The sequence below is a fragment of the Phragmites australis genome, chromosome 17 (genome assembly GCF_958298935.1).
Source record: "Phragmites australis chromosome 17, lpPhrAust1.1, whole genome shotgun sequence".
Taxonomy (NCBI): Eukaryota; Viridiplantae; Streptophyta; class Magnoliopsida; order Poales; family Poaceae; genus Phragmites; species Phragmites australis.
The window spans coordinates 21,241,860-21,255,422 of record NC_084937.1 but is presented as its reverse complement, the minus strand read 5'-3'; the positions used below and the strand labels follow the sequence as shown (position 1 = coordinate 21,255,422).

The 13,563-nt window shown below is 43.4% G+C and overlaps 2 protein-coding genes across 2 annotated transcripts; one reads left to right on the top strand and one right to left on the bottom strand.

The window, feature by feature from the left end:
• Nucleotides 1-2,837: 2,837 nt before the first annotated feature.
• LOC133897168 (cytochrome c oxidase copper chaperone 2-like) lies at nucleotides 2,838-4,766 on the bottom strand. Its single transcript, XM_062337782.1, has 2 exons — nucleotides 4,580-4,766; nucleotides 2,838-3,513 (listed from the first exon to the last, which is right to left on the bottom strand). The coding sequence occupies exon 2, from the start codon at nucleotides 3,442-3,444 to the stop codon at nucleotides 3,220-3,222; it is 225 nt and encodes a 74-aa protein (XP_062193766.1). The 5' UTR covers nucleotides 3,445-3,513; nucleotides 4,580-4,766; the 3' UTR covers nucleotides 2,838-3,219.
• On the top strand, nucleotides 4,767-13,290 carry LOC133897167 (uncharacterized). Its single transcript, XM_062337781.1, has 5 exons — nucleotides 4,767-5,181; nucleotides 5,299-5,359; nucleotides 9,947-10,054; nucleotides 11,475-11,784; nucleotides 13,056-13,290. Exons 1-5 carry the CDS (start codon nucleotides 5,041-5,043, stop codon nucleotides 13,075-13,077), a joined length of 642 nt encoding a protein of 213 aa, XP_062193765.1. The 5' UTR covers nucleotides 4,767-5,040; the 3' UTR covers nucleotides 13,078-13,290.
• The last annotated feature ends 273 nt before the right edge of the window (nucleotides 13,291-13,563 follow it).

Sequence of the window (13,563 nt, the reverse complement as noted above, 5' to 3'; positions counted from 1 at the left end):
AACAATACTCTAGAGTTTTTCAGGAACACAAGTCTTACACGTCCACACACTAAGCACACAACACTTACATTTTTGAAAAGGCATGCTTAACATATGTAATATCCTGGTTCTTTCTTTCTTTTGAGCAAAGCAATCCTAAGCATGCTAGTAAGCAAATATTAATCCAAACAATCATTATAGTTGATGTTGGGGACCTTCTAGGGTTTCAACAGAATAAAGGTAATAATATCAAGGCATAGCATAAACAAGCTAGGTCATAACTATATTAACATATTCTTTAAAATCACAGTCATTAACTTAAGTATGCATATCCATATCGTTTGAAACAATGACTCTACGGGTTGTATTTGAAAAGGATTAATATGATCAACAGTGTAGGACTTGCCTTCGTTGAAGTTCTTGTTCGCTCCTTCTTCAAACTCCGGATCCTTTGGATCTTCCTCGAACACGCCTTCGTCTAACAATCGCAACATACGACAAAAACGCACACACAAACAATTAATCAAATGATTATAACAAAAACTAAATAAATTAAAAAAAATTGAAATTGACATGATTGGGTAGATCTCGAATTTAGATGAATATCGGTGGAAGAATCGTTGAAAACGGAGTTAGGGTGGAGGAGAAACAAGCTTCTGAAGTTTTGTTGGGAGAGAAAATAAAAAAAAAGAAAAAGGAGGAATATTCCTGGATATTCCAATTTTGGAGTCGGCTCAGCAGCTCGGCTTGGCTCGACGGGGCCCACCTGTCGCGATGGCGAGAGGGAGAAAAGAGAGGGGAGCCAGCTCGATATTTTGACAGGGAGAACGAGAGAGAGAGAGAGAGAGAGAGAGAGAGAGAGAGAGAGAGAGAGAGAGAGAGAGAGACGGGGTGGCGGTGGGCTCCGCCGGCTAGCGGATCGAGGCGACGGTGGCCGGATTCGGCCCGGTGGGGCGGATTTGGTCGGCAGAGAGGGGGGGGGGGCGAGGGCATCGACAGCGATGAAAAGCGACGGTCGGCGATGACGAAGGAGGCCTAGGTATGCTCCTCTGGGGGAAAGAGAGAGAGAGAGAGAGAGAGAGAGAGAGAGAGAGAGAGAGAGAGAGAGAGAGAGAGAGAGAAACAGTGGAGCTCACCGGTGGTGGTGGCGGCGCTCGAAGAGGAAGAGAGGGAGGCGGCAGAGGTGAAGGAGAGGGTGGTGTGGTGCTGATAGGGCAATAAGAGAACACTGTTCACATTTATAGGGGCGACGACGACTGCGCAGGGCGCGAGGCGGCGCGGGGCGTGAGGAGGTGGCGCGGGGCACAAGGTCTGCTTGTGACACGCGGCGACGAGACGGTGTGGCGTGACGTGGCGCAGGGCAGGGCGGCATCGGGTCAGGGGGGAAAGAGAGAGAGAGAGAGGGAGAGGGAGAGAGAAAATAATTTATTTTCTTTTCTTCTGAGAATCAAGGGTGTGAGAAAATATATCTCTCCAAATTATTTATAGAAAACCATATTGTTTTATAGTGATGTTTGCAACTGTTCTTTTTCACCTCATGAGTACTGCAAAAACCTATTTTAAACTTTTGAAAATAAGCGGGCTCATAGTGAGATTAAGAGCAAGAAGTCAGGCTCTTCATCCTTTTCTTTCTCTTCGCTCTCTTTTTTTCTTTTCTTCTTTCTCTTCCATGTCCAAAGGGCGAGGGACTTGGAGCCCAAGTGTGCCCGGGATGTAGGAGCTACTCCTGATGGATCTGTTGATGCAAGCTCTCTCCTAGTTGTTGCTTAATTACTCGAAAAGGATAAGGTTGTATCAACAAGTGGAGGATGAGAATAATTGAGGATGAGAATAATTAGGTATGAGATCGTATGGGGTGGGTGGAAGGGTGTGTTCCTCTATCCCATTTTTAAGAGAGTATAAGTCAAACACACACCGCCTTCGTATCCTGTTAGAAGGCTAGACCGAGGTTGGATGTACGATATGCGACAAGTAGGCTGGGGCCACGGTAGGTGATGGCAGGGTTGGAGCACGTGGAAGGGTGGGGTTGGAAGGAGGCAATCATGCGACAAGGGGTCAATCAGAAACTCTGACGCCGGTAACAATGCTGACATACATGATAAAGATGGATAGGATATTATCCAAGGAGGTGCTAGAGGTGAATGATGATAGTGTGGCCGTAGGAGACTAGAAGCACGTTAGGCCTCGCTTGTTAGCCACATTCGAAGTTTAAAAATGGATAATGTGTGCCATTTCGCTGTTAGTGGCATGGCGAATGAACCCCACATGCCATCGATGGCAGGAGTCGCCGTGCCAATGCCTCACTAGCCGTTGGTCCCTTGACGCTTGAGAGCATCATGGTTTATTTTTGAAAACTAGCGCGTGACCTGATGATCATATCTATCATCATAAAAGAACCAGCAGTCCACTACCAGTAACACAAATTATTGGGAGAAACAAAAGGAGAGAAAAAACAAAGAAGAGAGCTGCAGGTTGCAGATTCGCGCCAAAGTGAGTGCTTACATGCCACGCAACCAAAAAGAAAGTCTCTGCGTGCAGAATCAACGGCATCCACACGATAAGAGCACAGGTACCAGCACCAGGCACCACTGCATTGTGTATGGCGCAGTCACCAGTAAACCGTGTGGTGCTGGTAAATGGAGCATGGAGGTAACAGGCGCTGGCAACAAAACTACATCGGTGTCAGGAGACTGGAAACTCTAGCCAGTAGGCAGTACCATTGCAGCCAGTAACAACTGGATCTCCAACCACTGGACCAACAGAAGCAATGTCCATATAGAAAGTTCCATAGAGTATCATTAAAAATTGCAGATATGTATGGTGTTGAATGCCTAGTAGACCAACTCTAGCAAAGGTAGTATCCAGTGCTACAGTAGTAACACTGTAGCAACACTGTTTACAGAGGCTGACATACGGATCCAGAGAGAGAAAAAGAGGAGTAGAAGATAGGAAATGGGTAGCTGCTGGAGATGAAAAAATAAGGGACGCTGTAATAGTGATAGAGGATGCTGTAATAGTATTTTTGAGGATGAAAATTTGAGGTAGCTGCTGGAGATGGTCTAAGAAGGCATATACCCTTTTGCAAACTGGCATATTTTAGTGAGTGTTTTTAAAATCTGAAAAATGGAACAGTGAGTTCTCCCTATCACTCTACCTGATATTTTTATTCATCACGTAGTTCATGATCAAAATCAGACTATCACAGAAGTGAGTGTGGAGTCGCCATGATGGGGCAAGGCGTCAGACGTTGAACCCTTCAGCTCTCAGGCATTGTAGGTGGGCTTCAATCAACTTTCCACAGGCGTCCTCGCCGTTCTGCACGATGCAATCGTCTCTCAACTTCTTTGTATCTGGGCAAGCACAGCAGATCTTCTTTTTCAGTTTTGTCTCGGTTGCAGGAGCAGGTGGTGCAGGTTTCTCTGATGAACTTGAAGCCTCCGATTTCCCAGATGGAGTGTTCCCCATCTCTGAGATGAATTGAAACAGCAATGGAACACTTTCCAAATAGAACAGGACAATCAACAGTTGGATTCTCTACAACAAGAGAGTTTTGATGAATAGAAAATTCATATCGCACATGTTTCAGATCATTGAAATTTCTAGATAAATTTTGTATGATTACTCTCAGAGCACACAGTATTCATAAAGCAGCACCCACGTAATAGTAACATAGCTCCTTTAAGCAATAACAAAATTTCAGAAGCACACAAATGGTCACCAAAAAGGACCATTGGGAAAACAAACCTAAATTGGCTATGTACCTCAACAGCGTTAGCGACACAACTCAAGCTGTCGATGTGATGAGCTAGTAGAGTTTTGGTCAAAAGTACTGAAACATACAAGTGACAACAACTAAGGCAAACAATGATAGATTTTGTAACCAGGAAAATAAAAGAAAATAACAATATATCTGTATCCAGTTACAATTAGTTCAGAAGGGTCTCCACCCTGGTCTACAAATCTATATTTGTTTCCATGATTCGACAATCTTTTTTGTAAAAGAGGTATGCTATCTTAAGACCCTGATACCTTGGCATGTATCTTGCAATGCTTAACGTGGACAGTATGCTGTTGTACTTCTTGTATTGCTAGTCGGGTTGTGCCTCTTCATGGAATTGGAAGGGAGCTAGGATCTGATGGGGCGCAATACAGTATGTGCTTCGCATAAAGAACGTCCCTCTGATTTGGCTGCTTAAAAAGATGAGAAACGGGGTCGAGAAGTTGAGAATTTTGCTTCCTACAGTTTGGTTAATCGTGCACTCGGAATCCGCAGACGTGTTTGGTTGGCAAGGGGCCTGTTGCAACTTCCTAAGCGCAATCTAGCCTAGACGTTTGATTTGCAATCTCTCATAGCATCTAGATGCTGCAATTCAGCTTTTATATGGGTTCACCGGCGATCAGCATCCTTCAGGCTTAAACTGATTTCACTACAGCAAGAAGTAATCTCATAGCACAATCTGGAGACGAAATCGAAATCATACTACTCTCTACCAGTATTCAAACCACTCACTAGCAACGGGAAAACACGCCACATTAAGAACAAGCATCACAACAGAGCTGCTTGCAACTCGCAAAGAACTGCGGAAGGGATTAGGGTTACCGAATAGGAGTCCCGCCTGGCGTAGTAGCTCAACAAGCTTAACGTGTGGAGGTGGCGAGTTGGTAGCTTGGAGCGGAAGAGCTCAGGGGGCGCGGGCGCAAACTCAGATCCGCGATTCGGGTCTGACTTCACAACAATCTCCAAGTCGAAGGGGGAAGAAGCAAGACTCAGCGACGCCGCACGCGAGACGGGAGGGTTCTAGAAGAGCCGGCGCGGCGCGGAATTCTGGAGCTCGAGCCGCCTCTGCCGTCACGGTTCTAGAAGAGACGGGAGGGTTCTAGAAGAGATCGGGCACCGTCCGATCTCCGTCGTTGATCTCAGATCGAACAGTGCACAACCGTTCGACCGAACCGCCTTGGACTTTGGACACGAGTTCAGAGGCAGGGTGGAGCACGACTCGCAAACCCCGTCCCCTTCCTTGCGCCGCTGCAGACGAGAGAGAGAGAGAGAGAGAGAGAGACATGGTGGCGCCGAACTTGAAGGCGGAGACGATGGGACTGATAGACCGGCGGGAGGCGCTGGAGGCGGAGATGGACGCCATCATCGCCCGCCTCACCGCGCCCGGCGGGCCGGGCATCACCGGCGGCCTCGTCGACGCCGAGGTACCGTCACCCAAAACCCTAGCCTAAGCCCGAAACCTTCTTCCCCCCGTTTCGTCATTATTTCGTTTCGCCGTTTATTATCTGCTAATCACTGTTGTGCTGGTTCGGCTGCCTTAGGGTTTCCCCAGGTCCGACATCGACATCCCGAACGTCCTCGCCCAGCGCCGGAGGCTCTCTGGTACGCTTATGCTCGATTTTCGCAGCTATTGTAATTTCTTACCATTTAGCTAATTATATGTTCACTGGTAACGTGCTTCGTTTAACCAGCTGATTAGTTTCTCATTTTACTGTACATCGGGGATTGTTTGATATTCTTCGATCTTTTCAACTCGGGATTATGACTAGGATTCGGGCACTTTTTGGGGGGCCAGGAAGGGGAATGCTAGGATAGCTTTTGTCTAGTGGTGGCAAGGTTACAAAAGACGCTAGGCGTTAAGCCGATGGTGACCCTTCGCCTAGAGCTTAGGCTTGCCTAGGCATTCCCTAGGTGCCGCCTAGGCGGTTTGTACTGTAGCAGGCAGGAGTTCAAGGTCAAGAAGGCTAAATCCCAGGACAGATGCAAAGATGGTGCATCCAATGGGAAAAGTTGGATAGAGCAACCAGTTTGTGCATGAATAAATAGCCGATTGTAAAATTACTTAAGGAGAAGCAATTTAAATGAAGAATAGCAGTTCCAAAATTGTAAATTTGTATCTGTAATTGACTAATTATGAATAATAGACAGCAGCATACCTCATTTGATCTTATTTCTAGAGTTGTCACTGTCCAACTGAGCAGTTCTTGACTTCTTGTTCCTAACAGAGATGAGAAATATCAAATAAGTACTCATTAACTGATTGATAAACTAAATAAGTGAATAATAATAGTAAGGAATTAGAAACTCATCTGAATGATCTCATAGATATACGCCCATAACAGGTCCAACCATCCAAGACCGTAACTCTTAGCACCTTGTAAGTCACAAACAACACACAAAAAGTTATAGACACGCTGTAATAGTCACTAACAAGTAACAACTTTTGATCATAAGAACATTAATAACAAGTTCATAAATAATGTCCTTTCTTAGTTTAGACTTCTCTCACAAGTCACAAAATGAACACAGTCCCACACATAGCACACATAAAAGATAAAACATCACATGATGACACACATAAAAGTCCCATTGCCATAGACATAACAAAAGATGCATTGCCATCATTCCAGCCTCCTCAATCTTCATTCATGTCATCCTCATTACCTTCATCAAACTCCTCTTCTTCGGACTCGAATTCCTCTTCTTCAAAAAGCCCTCTTAGTCTTGCACTTCTACGTAGCTCAAGCTGTTCATTTGCTCCCATTGCTTCTCCAATAACAGACCATCGTATCCCCGCACCGGCCATTTCTTCCTCGTCTTCATCCCTATAGACAACGATTGCACAATCATCTTCACCCTCATACATAAAACCTTGAGCTTCAGAAGTTTCAGTAGATAGGAGGACATCACTGATTTCCTTTGACTTGATCTTTTGTTCCTTGGTCATTAGTTGGAATTGAATTGTATAAAGACAAGAGAGTTGAGGCGTTCTGTAGTTAGTCTATTTCTTCTCTTGGTATGCATCTACAAATTAAACATCAGAACCTAAGATTGAGTAATTGATTATTCATTATTGAATAAGTAGCCTTAAGAAAAAGCACAATACTTTGTGCTCCAGTGCAATATTTTTCTGCACAAGGATACTCTAAGCAAGATAAGCAAACAAATGGCTGCAACTTTGAAAACATAAGAGCAACAGAACGGAACGCTGTAGCATTTTCGGCTGTATATGTGATATTACTTGTCAAACACTGACAATGATACGCCAAACAAAAGCAATCATAAGAAGATTTGTGAGAGAGCCACAATTTATCTCTAGAATTGTAACATTTGCTCAGATAACAACATAAGAAAAATGTTCATATCACCCATCAAACCATCAGTAAATAATATTACTACAAAATAAACAAAAACTGAAAGAATATCAAAGGCGCAACAAGAGTGAATATTCAGACTTGAGAATAGGGACTAAATGACTAACCAATTAAAAAATGCTCCAATTTCTTTCACAACTAGAAGAGCTTGAAGTCAATGAGAGGAGTCTCATAGCCATCCTTTGTAAAACTAGCATGTCGGTTCCATAGAGTTTCCACCAAGATGCTGAAAGGAATAGAGAATTAGTTTCCACCAAGATGTTGGAAGCAATATTTAAGGGGCTGAGGTAGAGAATTAAGTTACTCGAGTTATAATCAAAGTTTTGACTAGTTCTCGCAAGCTTTTTTGCAAAGGAACCTTCTCTATTCTGAAAATTTCCTCAGCTCAGTGTTTACAGCTTGATCTTGCTTGTCTTCATCACCATGATAAAAGGTCTCAACACAATGATAAACCCTTTTGTTATTGTGCCTTCATCGAAGATTGAACTATTAGCATAACTATAGTGTGGATTCAGCAACTATGCAGTCAAGTGCAGTGGAGAATCAAGTCACCCTTTCATCTTCTTGCCAACCATAGCCATGATATCCTTGTAACGGGACTCCACATTGCCATATGACTGCTTGATCTCTCTCTTTGCCTTGATTAATTCTCCAAACAGGAAACCCATAGATGGCTTCACATCCCCATCAACCAAACGAAGAACTTTTACCAGAGGCTCAAAAACATTCAAGCACATCTTCACATCTTTCCAAAAGGTTGCATTCATCATTGTTGCTGTAGGATGAACTAGAACCCCATACTCCCATCCTACATTGTCTGACTTCCTCTTGAGGACACACTCTTCCTCCACTACTGCTGTCACATTCGATTCAGGTGTTGACATCCTACAAGTGCATAGCAAGCATGCAACCAATCAACATACAATATCATAATCACTAATCAATAATCACTTAATTAGAGGAATATAGTATGTCCAGATGGACCAGATCACAAGTACAATAGCAATATATTACACACAATTAGGCAATATTCTATTCAACTATTAAGCTATACAAGTAGCAATATATTATGCAGGGCACTATAGTATATATTGCTACAATCCAGAGGCAGAGCAAGGTATTATCGTATTATAGTATTGTACACCAAGCAAGCTGCAATTCAGAGGCACACATAATCAAATACAAGTGGCAATCCAGAGGAACAAGCACACATGCGCCACGATCTACGAACTACAAGGTACAACCTACAAGCACATCTGGATCAGAGCACATCAGCAAATCGCCAAATCCACATCCATACACAAACATCTAGATCAGAGCACCTCAGAGAAGGGAGAAGGGAGAGGAGGGAGAAGCAGAGAAGGGAGGAGGGAGAAGGGAGAAGTAGAGAAGCAAGGAGGGAGGAGTAGAGAATGGAGGAGCGGAGAAAGGAGGAGGGAGGAGCTGAGAAGAGGATGAGGGCTCACCTTGCTGGACGCGTCGCTGGGAGCGGAGAGGAGGGGCGCAGGGGTCAGGCGGCGACGGCGAGATTAAGGGGATGGAGGAGCTCGGGGTCACAGGCACGCAACAAGATGACGAGGAGGAGGACGACGAGGTTGACCTCAACCCTTAGGTCCGATGGCACGACAAGGGTTTCGGCGGCACGACACGGCAATCCGCTCGCTCTCTAAACCTAGCCCCTCAGGTTCGGCTTCAGCTCGACCTTTTATCCCCCCCCCTCCCCGCGGTGAAGCGTGAAATAAATCCCGCCAAGCTGCTCACTCGCGCGCTTCGCGGATCCATCTTCCCGCCAAGCCGCTAGTGCGCTCGCTTTGCTTTTCTACGCTTTCCTCCGCCTCCGCCTGCCTTCTCGCCCGCTTTTCTCCGCGTAAGCACTCGCGACGCCTAGGGTGCAGCTTATGCCCTAAAGCGTTGCGGCGCCCGTTCGCTCGGCGCAATGAAGCGTTCTCTACGCCTTTTTGAACGCTGAGTGGTGGTGTTGTGTTTATATTGCGTATTGAGTTGCGGCAAGAGTGGTTTCTGGTTAGTAAGGCACTAGTCTGCATGTGGTCTTATGATGCAAGCTCTGGTATGAGTACACAGTGTGATGCTCTTGTCGTTGTCCAAAGCTGAAGTTTCATAAATTTTGTAGCTTGAAAATGTTAGGATTTTCTTCCTTTAGTTAGAGCTGCCAAGTGATTAGGGAACTGTATATTGGGATGCCTCTTTTCTAGGTTTGGCATCAGTAGTGAACAGATAGTGCTCAAACTCCCACATGTAGGGATGCAAGGTGGGTCGACCTGAAACCCAATTCACCTATTGCTTGTCTGTTTGTTTACGCACTTGCATCCCTACCCACATGTTTTATTTTCAATATGGGAAAGATCCTTGCTTATGCGCCATCCCCTTTCTTTTTACTTGAGAGAATTTTGGTTTCTTGGCCTACAAAGTTACTTGTGATCTGGAGAAAATGTAGGGAACACAGGGGGACTAAGGTATTTTGAGCTAAAGGGTAGGGAGTGCTGGACTGATGGGTATACAATGCAGAGGAAAAGAAAGCCATTTTACAAAAGATAAGATAGAGAATGCAGGAGCTGTGGTAGGCGAAGAGAATGCAGTTAGAGTTTGTTTCACAAATGGTGTGAACTTAGGTTTTCTGTAAGTGTGTGGAGCGCCGGAGCCTGAACTGAGTAAGGTTTTTGCTTGGACTAAATTAAAAAATGTGGATTGGAGCCTTCAGTTTTATGATGATAGTTTGTGTCTTATGTATATGCTTCAATACAGTTTTGCTCATTATACTGTATTTGGCATTTACACTGTTAAATGTTTATTGCAGAATTGCGAAATGATCACACGGATATTACTAACAAAATTGATAAGAATCTGGAGGTTTTACACTCAGCAAAGTTGTCAAGGAATGAGCAATCAACCTCAAGTAGGTCTGGTAAGTCTTCAGGCACTATCTTATGAAATGAAATTGTCATTATTGGAAGTGTGAGTAGGTCTGGTAAGTCTTCAGGCGCTATCTTATGAAATGAAATTGTCATTATTGGAAGTGTGCAGCCAAACTGTTAGATCTTTGGCCATTTTATCTTTTTAAATATTGAGATTGGAAACATGAAAATAATGTGAGCAGATATGACTTTTTTATATAAAATAATAAAACATACTTCCATAATAATATGAATTTATAACTTTGCAAATATCGTCAAAGTTGTGTCTTGGAGATAATGAAAAGTCAAAAACAGGAAGTTTCATGATTGGAGGGAGTTTCGTACCTCTACTCGATTATGATATTGTTTTTTCAGCAAACATTACTATAGCTAGATTAAAACCTATAATCTTTATAATTTCTACATGTTTAATAGTCATGCTTTTTAAGGCGTCGCCTAGTCGTCCAGGCGAGCTCAGGCTCTAGGCATCGGCGTCGCCTTGCCATCTGAGTAAATGGCATCCGCCTTGAGCATTGTGGCATAGCCTAAGCGTGATAAGGCGTCGCTTTGGCGCCCAACGGCTTGGGGCGGACACCATTCAATGAAGCCGAGCTAGTAGGTGAGCGTGGGAAAAGAGGGGTGTGCCACATGGAAAGAGGGAGGGAAATAGAAACATATCAACAGAGAGGAAGGGAAAGAGGCGGCGGGCGGCTGAACCTGAAACTGACAGCGACGGTGGAGCAGTGGGATCTTAGGGTGCCTTCAGAAATAGAGAGGGAGGAAAAAAACAGCTCGGCGGTGGTGGGATCCCTTCTCTGATATGCTCGGCAGTGCGATCCCTGCTCTGATGTGCTCGGCAGCGCAATCCCTGCTCTGATGTGCTCTGCGGCGGGATCCATTCTCTTCTCTGCTTGGCAGCGGGATCCCATCTCTTCTCGGCGTTGGATCCCCTCCCTGCTCTGCTCTGTTTGATGGTGGCTGAACAAGAGAGGAGGTAATCCTCCGGTCTTCCCTCTCCCTGCTCTGCTCTGCTATAGTGTTGTGCTCTGTGCTGCTCTGGTCTTGTGCCTTTGGCTTTGCTATGCTAGTTTGTTGTGCACTGCGCCACTGCTCTGCTTTGCTTTATTAGTCAGAAGAGAAGAGAATGGAAGAGAATTGAGGTCAGATTATTGGCAGCAAAAGGTATGTGTATGTGCTACATTGCTACTAAAATCTAGAGCCAATGTAGGCTAGGATGTGTGTATGGCTCACCTCGCTGTGCGCCTAGGGGTGGCCCTTGATAAAAAAAAAGAATTAGCAATTTGAGAATGACTTTTAAGGACAAAAATATATAATAATCAAGTGATAACTATAGTCTTAAATTATAATATTTGGAATAACAATGAGACCAGAATTGCTGATCTTTACATTATGATATTTTATTTCTTGCAGGTACAACAGCTTCATCGCACAATGGGTTATCTCAAAGTGAACCTATGGAAGAGGATCCGGTGACCAGACTTCCTTTTGCCATGATTGATGAAATCGCAGATGGTTCTCCTGCAGCTGCAGATGGTTTGCAACTTGGAGATGAGATAGTAAAGTTTGGAAATGTTGAAGCTGGTGACAGATTACAAGAAAGGCTCGTCTCTGAAGCTCTTTCCAATGAGGACAGTCAAGTATCTTTAGTCATCATTCGTCAGGGATCAGCAATGGATATAACAGTTACACCAAGAAAATGGCATGGAAGAGGACTTCTGGGGTATGTTTTTATTAAACCTTGGTATCAATCTTCCTATTACCCTTCTAGTCAATAAAAAGTTTTGTAGCTGAACATCCCTTTCCAAGAAATTTATGAACGTTAATCTTTTAGCTGTGTTTTATTGGCTTGCTTCTATGGCCACCACAGGTTCTCCAGTTACTCATGTCCACATGTTTCAGAAATACAATTGCGAAAGCTGCAAGTCTTCTCCCTTTTAATTTAACAAGTTTATATTGATGAAAAATATAGTAGCTTAGCTCTTTAATGTCACCAAGTTGATATGAGATAAATGTTACACGTCAATGTCTCATGTGCGACATGGCCACCTGTGTTGCACCATACAAGGGTGGTGTTATGGTTATGGTTATGGTTTTCTTTCAGTATCATTGAATGTAATCTTTTCACATAACTTGTTTGGCTTTTACAATTGCGAAAGCTGCAAGTCTGCTGCCTTTTGATTTAATAAGTTTATATTAATGAAAATATAGTATCTCAGCTCTTTAATGTCACAGTTGATTGTGACACGTCAATGTCTCAGATGTGACATGGCCACCTGTGGTGCACCGTACAAGGGTGGTGCTATGGTTTTCTTTCAATATCGATTGAAAACGTAATTTTGTTGCAAAACTTGTTCGGTTACATCCTTAGAGGCTTATGGAGGGAATCAAAATAACCAGAAATGGGAACAGATGTAGCAAACTGCAGAGAAGTGCTGCTATCAATCTATTGCCACAGTTTGAACAAAATTTTAGCTTAGTGGGCCAGCACCTCAATATGTGTCTCCAAGTCTCATGTTATGGTTTCAAATTTATAACATGCAATTAGGAAATAATCTTTTGGAGTGGACTCAAAACATGGTGAACAATGCACGGGTATTACACAAGTTCGAAATATTTTGTCTTTACACCAAACAATATCTACAGTAAGGCTTTAAGATTTGAGTAGCAAAGATATGTACTACTCTGGTAAAAGTCCATGCCAAGTTAAGTAGTTAACTGATTTCCTCTTTCGAGCATTGCGTCCAACAAATACTGTTCATGTGCATGGTTTGTAAAACACACATGAATAATTTGGTGCGGGCCTTTCATATGTCTGCTCTTTGTTAGTTTTGTTGTACTTATTTTCTTCGTTTGATGCCAATGGCACACCACCTGGAATCGAATATACAATCTCTAGCTGGCAGGTTTATAATTTACTTGTTAATGAGCTAACTGATTCTTGTTTCTTTGTGGATGACATGTTAACTGCAAGTTGGTTTCTTGTTCTTGCAGATGCCATTTCCGAATCCTATGAAGGTCTTATATTCTTAAGGAGGATGAGATGGTCCATGTTTGCACCTGTTGAAACAGCTCTAGCAGAAGTGACATTTCAGCACCGAAATTAAATTAACTGAATGTGTGCACATATTAAAAAAACTTTATTGTGTTTACTTATTCTACCTGTGGCAGCATTTGAAATACACCAGGTATACCATGTTAACTTAGTTGAGAATTGGGATTTTGGCTTCTTACATTGTTCCTTATTTATGCGTAGGGGCTTGAAATTTTGCTTGCCTGTTTTTCTTCGTGGGAAGATGTTGATGAACGTGAGAAGTTAAAAAGCTGGAATATGTGGGCCAACTATCTATTCAAATGATAGTTTGCCTCAAAAGGGATACAAAATCCCGTCCATGTGCGGTCATATGATATGACAATGCTAGTCGCAAAATAAATAAATTAAATGATATGATAGCGTGCAGACTCCACAATACTGGACACATGTGAGCCGCCTTAGTAAGAC

What these genes read in the sequence shown, in the direction of transcription:
- LOC133897167 (XM_062337781.1), top strand. Translation starts at nt 5,041, where the DNA reads ATGGTGGCGCCGAACTTGAAGGCGGAGACGATGGGACTGATAGACCGG. An exon ending in GCGGCCTCGTCGACGCCGAG is followed by an intron (nt 5,182 to 5,298) that starts GTACCGTCACCC and finishes CGGCTGCCTTAG; the next exon opens with GGTTTCCCCAGGTCCGACAT. An exon ending in CCAGCGCCGGAGGCTCTCTG is followed by an intron (nt 5,360 to 9,946) that starts GTACGCTTATGC and finishes TGTTTATTGCAG; the next exon opens with AATTGCGAAATGATCACACG.
- LOC133897168 (XM_062337782.1), bottom strand. Translation starts at nt 3,444, where the DNA reads ATGGGGAACACTCCATCTGGGAAATCGGAGGCTTCAAGTTCATCAGAG.